Source organism: Lipotes vexillifer, unplaced genomic scaffold (assembly GCF_000442215.2).
Source record: "Lipotes vexillifer unplaced genomic scaffold, Lipotes_vexillifer_v1.1 scaffold129, whole genome shotgun sequence".
Taxonomy (NCBI): Eukaryota; Metazoa; Chordata; class Mammalia; order Artiodactyla; family Lipotidae; genus Lipotes; species Lipotes vexillifer.
The window spans coordinates 1,525,229-1,533,062 of record NW_006777287.1 but is presented as its reverse complement, the minus strand read 5'-3'; the positions used below and the strand labels follow the sequence as shown (position 1 = coordinate 1,533,062).

Below are 7,834 nucleotides of genomic sequence, written 5' to 3'. Positions count from 1 at the left end.
AAAAAAAAAAAAAAAAACAGAAACAGTATTGTAACAAATTCAGTAAAGACTTAAAAAAAAAATAATAATAAAAAGTGGCATTTCAAATCAGTGTAGAGAAAGTGGTTATTTAATAAATGATGCCGACATACCTGTTTGTCTGGAATTTTTTTTTTAAAGCTAGGTCTACTAATCACAATGCTGACAGAGATTTATACGTAGAAAAGAAAATAATAAGCATATTAAAAGAAAATGTAAGAGAATATTTGTATAAGCTTGTGGATGGGGAGGATGTTCCAAAGTAAGGAGAAATTCAGAAATCATAAAGAAAAAGACAGATATATGTATAAGACTGCATACATATTTTAGTTTTTGATAGGATCAAAAAAGCACCATAAACAAAGCCATAAAACAAAAAGATAAGCTTGGAAAAAAATATCTACAATACATATGACAGAAAGAGGATTCATAACACAAATGCACAGATTGGTTGATGGTCTAGGCTTGGTAATCTTCCAACTGTAGAGGTGACAGAAACTGACTTCTTCCCTGAAAGAGGGACTGGGCCATCTAAGTGGTCACAACATGCCTGTTGCTTTCACAGTCATGAACATGATCCCAAGAATTCCATTAATAATATTTGTAACAGCTCCATCGATTGGACACTTACTTACCTTTTTTTTTTTTTTTTTTTTTTGCGGTACGCGGGCCTCTCACTGTTGTGGCCTCTCCCGTTGCGGAGCACAGGCTCCAGACGCGCAGGCTCAGCGGCCACGGCTGACGGGCCCAGCCGCTCCGTGGCATGTGGGATCTTCCCAGACCGGGGCACGAACCCGTGTCCCCTGCATCGGCAGGTGGACTCTCAACCACTGCGCCACCAGGGAACCCTTACTTACCTATTAATGTATAGCATGATACCATTAATGTTAAACACATACCGTCTGTGTATATATACAAATATGAATATACTTACGTATCTCTATATGTAGATTAATTTGTCTGTGTGTATGTGTGTGTGAATAAATAAAGGACCTGTAAGGTTACACATCAAACTGATCAAAGTAGCTCCTGCAGGGCAAAAGGGTAGGAGAACAAGATTAGGCACAGTGGGGGCTTCCCTGGTGATGCAGTGGTTAAGAATCCGCCTGACAATGCAGGAGACACAGGTTTGAGCCCTGGTCCGGGAAGATCCCACATGCCGCGGAGCAACTAAGCCCATGAGCCACAACTACTGAGTCTGCACTCTAGAGCTCACAAGCCACAACTACTGAGCCCGTGTGCCATAACTACTGAAGCCCGTGCGCCCAGAGCCCGTGCTCCCAACAAGAGAAGCCACCACAATGAGAAGCCCGCGCACTGCAACGAAGAGTAGCCCCTGCTCGCAGCAACCACAGAAAAGCTCGCGTGCAGCAATGAAGACCCGATGCAGCCAAAAATAAAATAAATAAAATAAATAAATTTAAAAAAAAAGATTAGGCACGCTGGTTCCAGGAAACTTCAGCATTATTTATAATGAGAATGTATTTACTGGATAATTAAGGATTAGTTTCATTAGGGAATTCCCTGGCGGTCCGGTGGTTAGGACTCTGTGCTTTCACTATGGAGGGCCTGGGTTCACTCCCTGGTCGGGGAACTAAGATCCCACAAGCCACGTGGTGTGGCTAAAAAAAAAAAAAATAGTTTCATTACAAAATGCAACTCCAGGGAATTCTCTGGCGGTCCAGTGGTTAGGACTTGGCACTTTCACTGCCGTGGGCCCAGGTTCACTTGGTTCCATTCCTGGTCAGGGAACTAAGATCCTGCAAGCTGTGTGGCACAGCCCCCCCCCCCCCAAAAGCAGCCCCAATCAAATTCCCATCAGGATTTTAATGAAATGATAAGCTAATTCTATTAAATGAAAAGAACAGTGGGACTTCCCTGGTGGTGCAGTGGTTAAGAATCCACCTGCCAGTGCAGGGGACATGGGTTCAAGCCCTGGTCTGGGAAGATTCCACATGCCACGGAGCAACTAAACCTGTGCGCTACAACTACTGAGCCTGCGTGCCACAACTACTGAAGCCCACGCACCCTAGAGCCCATGCTCTGCAACAAGAGAAGCCACCACAATGAGAAGCCCATGCACCACAATGAAGAGTAGCCCCTGCTTGCCGCAACTAGAGAAAGCCCGTGCATAGCAACCAAGACCCAACGCATACAAAAAAAAATAATAATTAAAAAAAAAAGAACAGTAAGTGCGTGAGAATATTCAAGAAAAAATTTTAAAAGGAGAACATTAAAACATATCATAAAGCTACATGATTAAAACAACATAGAATTGGCTTAGGGTTGAACAAAGAGATCAGTGTAAGGGGATCAGGAATTCAGAAACAAACTCGTGTATTTGCAGGAGTTTGGGAAACAAGACAATGGTAGGAATAGAACTAACTCATCAGTAACTGGAAAGTTGATTCTCTTTAAAAAGGTAACTTTTAAATGTCCTTTTGCCAAACTGATGGGTGTGTGTCTCTCTGTGTAATTTGCATTCCTCTCAGTTCTTGTGCAGTTGGGGTTTTCTTCACATGTTTATTAGTGGGGCAGATTTTATTTCTTTACTGAAATAGTGCTATTGTGTCTATTTTATAGGTGAGGAAATGGAGGCTTGGGGACTTAGCTAAGTGACTGACACATAGTAGCACACAGGGCTGCTCAGTGCAGAGGTTCCTGTGTCTCTGGCTACCTGTCTTTTCCCATTTGTCTCTCTGCCTGTCTCTGTCACTATCTTTCCCTCTGACTCTTGTTGCTCTCTCTCTCTCTCTCTCTCTGTGCCTATCTTTTTCTCTAGTTTCTTTTTCTTAACAAGCCCCACATTTTGTAGAGTTAAATGGTTAAAAGCAAGGACTCTGAAGACAGTTCAGCCACCACCTGGGTTCAAATCCTGCTCCTCCACTTACTGTCTGTGTCACATGGACAAGTCCTGTCCCCTCTAAGAGCCTCAGTTTCCCCATTTATAAAATGGGGATAACGATTGTCCCTACCCTGTAGGATTCTTTTGACAATCCAATGAATAAACATTATGTGTGCAGAATGGCCCCAAGTGTTCGACACATGTTAGCTATTTATATGTTATTATGACATCAATAAAATGCCTCAGGACTTCCCTGGTGGCTCGGTAGTTAAGACTCTGTGCCCCCAATGCAGGGGACCTGGGTTCGATTCCTGGTCAGGGAACTAGATCCCACATGCATGCCCGCAACTAAGGAGCCCGCGAGCCGCAACTAAGACCTGGCACAACCAAATAAATAAATAAATATTAAAAATAAATAAATAAAGTAACATAAAATGCCTCAGTCACCCCAAATAGGCACTGTGAATTCCCCGAGGCTGGGAACCGTGTCTTCCACTCCACAACTTTTTATTTTAAAAAATTTCAAATCTATGACAAAGTTAAAAGATGAATACATTGACCATCCATATGTCCTTCATCTAGCTCCCCCAACTGTTCACATTTTGCCACATTTGCTTCATCTTGCTCTCTCCATATATATATACATTTTTAAAATTTTTTTATTTTTTTAACATCTTTATTGGAGTATAATTGCTTTACAATGGTATGTTAGTTTCTGCTTTATAACAAAGCGAATCAGTTATACATATACATATGTTCCCATATCTTTTCCCTCTTGCGTCTCCCTCCCTCACACCCTCCCTATCCCACCCCTCTAGGTGGTCACAAAGCACCGAGCTGATATCCCTGTGCCATGTGGCTGCTTCCCACTAGCTATCTATTTTACGTTTGGTAGTGTATATATGTCCATGCCACTCTCTCACTTTGTCACAGCTTACCCTTCCCCCTCCCCATATCCTCAAGTCCATGCTCTAGTAGGTCTGTGTCTTTATTCCCGTCTTACCCCTACCTTTTTTCTCCCCTTAGATTCCATATATATGTGTTAGCATATGGTATTTGTTTTTCTCTTTCTGACTTACTTCACTCTGTATGACAGACTCTAGGTCCATCCACCTCACTACAAATAACTCAATTTCGTTTCTTTTTATGGCTGAGTAATATTCCATTGTATATTTTTTTGCTGAATTATTTGTAGATATCATGATGCTTTACCCCTTAATACTTAACTGTGTTTTTCCCGAGAACAAGGATATTGTTTTCCTTCTATAACCATGATACTGTTACCATACCCAGGAACTTTAACACTGACACACTATTATTTTCTAATGTATGCTCCATAATTAAATTTTGGGGACCGTGTCTTAATTTATCTGTGGGCTCTCAGGGACCAGTACAGGTAAGACTAGGGGAACAAATATGAGAAGACTGGAAGTGGCTGAGAGATAAAAGGAACAAACAAATGAATATGAGTGCATGGTGAGTGAATGAATAAATACAATTACCATGACTATAATCAGCATTGTTATATTCACAATATTATTATAACTGAAACATATAATACTGTAGCTCTATTATTATATTGCATTGTACAATTATATATTACTACATTATATGCTATAATAAATGTGATCATTACTGTTATTAGAGCTAATACTTTTTGAGCATTCACTATGCAGCCATGCACCTTTCCAGGTTTTTTACATGAATTTCCCTGTTTAATCATCATGATGGCCCTAAGATACCATTATCTCTACTTTACAGATAAAGAAATTGAGGGCCAGTGGCCAAGCCAGGATTTGGACCCAGGATTCCTTGCTCCCTAGCCCACTGTGAGGGAGTGCATTGTGAGGAGTGGAGTCATCCCATGGGGAAAGGGGGGCATCCCAGAGCAGTGCCCGTGAGGCACCAGGTACTCACTATCCTCAGTGGGCCGAATATCTACACGCAACTGCAGGTAAGGTTTGGAGGCGGTGGCGAAGGCCGTGCTGAGGTCCCAGTCAGATAGGAGTGAGAGATAAGCTTCCTGCCCCAGCCGATCCCGGCCCAGGTAGCTGATACCAAAATTCTTCTTCCTGGACAGAGGACACATGGCAGCTTTCAGTGCCCCAGTGCCCTGAAGGCCTCAGGGACAGTTTCCAAAAGAAGCCGAGGAGGATAGATGGTTGTGAAAACAACTTCCTACTGTGTGCTGGGCACTGTGCCAAGGATTTCAGGCTGCCTGAGGTCACATCATTTTTTTCTATTTTGTTTCACAAACAGAAGCAGATACACACCTGCTTGTATCTGGAGAGCACATTGGAAACTGGTAATGTGGTCCCCTCTAGGGAGGGTAACAGAGTAGCTGAGGGATAGAAGTGGGAAGAAAGCAGCCTCGTGCATAAAAAAAAAGCAATCTGTATGTTTGTTATTTTTCACAACAAAAAATGTTTATGCACAAAAAGTCAAATAACAACTAAGAATTTGTTCTTCAGATACACTGGTGCAACTATGCAAAGAAGTATGTTGTGTGATAACTATTGTAACCATAGAAACATCCTAAATACCCATCACTTTTGTATTATTTGAGTTTGTTACCATGTGCATTCGTCCAAAATAACAACGACAACAAAATAACCATCACACCTGCATCCAAGAGACACTACTTTTCATCTATCAGGTTGGCAAATTTTCCAATGTTTTCTAGTAGCCAGTGTTTGTGAGGGTGTGAGGGAAACAGGAATTTTATGGGCTGCTGGTGAGACTGTAAACTGGTAATACCTACCTGGAGAACATTTTGGAAACATCTGTTGAAATTTAAAAAAAGCATACACCGTTTAACTCAGCAATATTACTCCTATGACTAGATTTCCCCAAATATTCCAAGGTATGTATGTGGCTGTTTGTTCACTGTGGAATTATTTTAATAATAATAATAATAATAGTAATAATAATAAGAAAACAACCTCCCCCTTTACCAAACAACAACAATAAAAATGCCAAACAACCGCTGTCGAGGTGGGTGGCCCACTGGCTTTCCCCAGCACCCCGTTACTCACCCGTTCAAGTCAAAGGCTCGGATGAGGATGTGCTGTAACACATCGAGTGAGGTGATCTGGGGGTCCACAGCAAAAGAGCGAAACTCAGCTGGCAAGAAGTTCTCACATTTCTGGGGAGAGAAGACAGGGGTAGGCCATCAGGGGTCACATCACCATGCTGACATGGAGTGAGTGGCAGGGACCAGATCAAGGCGGGAGTTCTGAGCCATGGGGAGAACTGTTGTTTTTGCTCTGAGTGGAGGGTGGGGGAGGCTTGGGAGGGTTCTGAGCAGAGGAGGGATGTGGTCTGACTCAGGATTTAACAGGATCCTTCTGGCTGCTCCATGAACAGTCTGTGGGGGACAAAGGAGAAAGGAGTGTTCCAGTGAGGGGGCTACTGCAATAGTCCAGGCACCCAATCCTTCTCCTACATCCCCTCAATGATGGTTGCCTGGATCACCATGTCCAGTCTGGCCCTCACTAAACCAGCCCTCCGCGCTGCAACCAATCTAGCACATCTATCTACAACACTCCCCTGCTTAAATCTCTTCAAAGGGAACCCCAGGATCGCCAACAGGTGGGCCTGTAGGACCCCAGCCAGCCTCTCTCCAGTCAGCTTTTTTGAACTTTACACTCTGGTACTACCAAACTCCTGGAAGTTATACTCTGAACACATTCTGGCTCCAGGCCTTTGCTTATGCAGATCCCCCAGTCTGGTACGTCCTCCCCACTTTCTTCAGCTGGCTCACTCACAGCTCAGGCATCTTCTCTTTTCTGAACTCCCAAACCTCTACCTTTGAGCTTCCTCTATTACACTGAAGTGATCTGTTTACTTCTCACCAGAATCTACCTTCTTCTCATCACCACCAGTGCCACCACCCTAGTCTGAGCTACCGTCACTGACTGCCTGCTGGAACTACTGCAACAGCTTTCTTACTCAAGAGTACATGCCAAAGACCCTTCACAATCTGCCCCTCTCTTACCTCTCCGATTCACCTCCTACCACTCTTCCCCTCACTCTCTGGGATCCAGAAACATGGGAACCTAAGGGAACATGCCAAGCTCATCCCCACCTCCCAGCCTTTGCCCTTGCTGTTCCCTCTGTCTAGAACACTCTTCCCCCCTGATATGCACATGCCTGACTCCTTTTTATTTGCGTCTCTGCTCCTTCAGTACCTCTCTGGAGATTTCCCTGTACGACCTTGGCTGAAGTAACTCCCTAGTTCCGAACCTTTTTCGTTATTTCCCCATGACATTTACCAGTGGTCTGAAGCGTTTGTCTCCCCGACGAGTATGTCCGCTCATCCAGGGTGGGGACTTGCACAAAAGTGCACTCTCAACACATATGTTGACTGATGTCAGAGGTTCCTTTTCAGACAGCAACAGCCTCCCTAATTTCTCAAGGCCCTACTCAACTATTAAAGACCCTCTTCCAGCCCTATAGCCCCTCCTCTCTACCCACAATCTCCACCCACCCATTCCAGAGGCCTCTACCTTTCCATTTGCAGTCCTCACGCCCCATGCCCTGCCCTCGCATTCCCAGGTCCAGCCTCTCCCCCACCCTCCACTCACGCCACCATCACTCTGCCCTCAAGCCTCGCCCCTCACGGAACACCCCAATTCTCAGGTCCCGCCTTCCAGCCTAGGACAGCCACCGCCTTCCCTTCCCCCGGGAGCTCGGGGCGGGCTGGACGACGGGCCGCCAGCCTCACCTTGACTCGGACCCGCACCACCTCTCGCTCTTCCTCCTCAGCTGCCGCTTGGGCTCCCCCACCAGGCGGGGGCGCTCCAGAGCCGGCCAAGTCCGAGGATCCAGAGGCCGTCGCCATCCCTCCACCACCCGCCTCCGGGTGACAGCTGACCGTTGCCCCCTACCCTTGCGCACACCCCAGAATGCGAGCGCCTGCGGCCCCACCTTGCGCCCGGGCGCAGGCGCAGAGGGCGCCACGGGACCCTA

The 7,834-nt window shown here is 45.2% G+C and overlaps 1 protein-coding gene across 2 annotated transcripts in view; it reads right to left on the bottom strand.

Annotated features, from left to right (window-relative positions):
• TBC1D25 (TBC1 domain family member 25) overlaps nucleotides 1-7,833 on the bottom strand; it is a 14,250-nt gene extending 6,417 nt beyond the window's left edge. Inside the window, exons 1-3 of one of the 2 annotated variants that reach the window (XM_007450872.1) lie at nucleotides 7,590-7,833; nucleotides 5,899-6,008; nucleotides 4,781-4,935 (exon numbers count right to left, since the gene is read on the bottom strand). In XM_007450872.1, the coding sequence (XP_007450934.1) occupies nucleotides 4,781-4,935; nucleotides 5,899-6,008; nucleotides 7,590-7,706 (382 nt within the window). In that variant the 5' untranslated portion in view covers nucleotides 7,707-7,833. Of the gene's footprint in view, nucleotides 1-4,780; nucleotides 4,936-5,898; nucleotides 6,009-7,577 lie in introns of both variants that reach the window. The other variant, XM_007450871.1, reaches the window with a different exon arrangement.
• Between the last annotated feature and the right edge of the window lies 1 nt (nucleotide 7,834).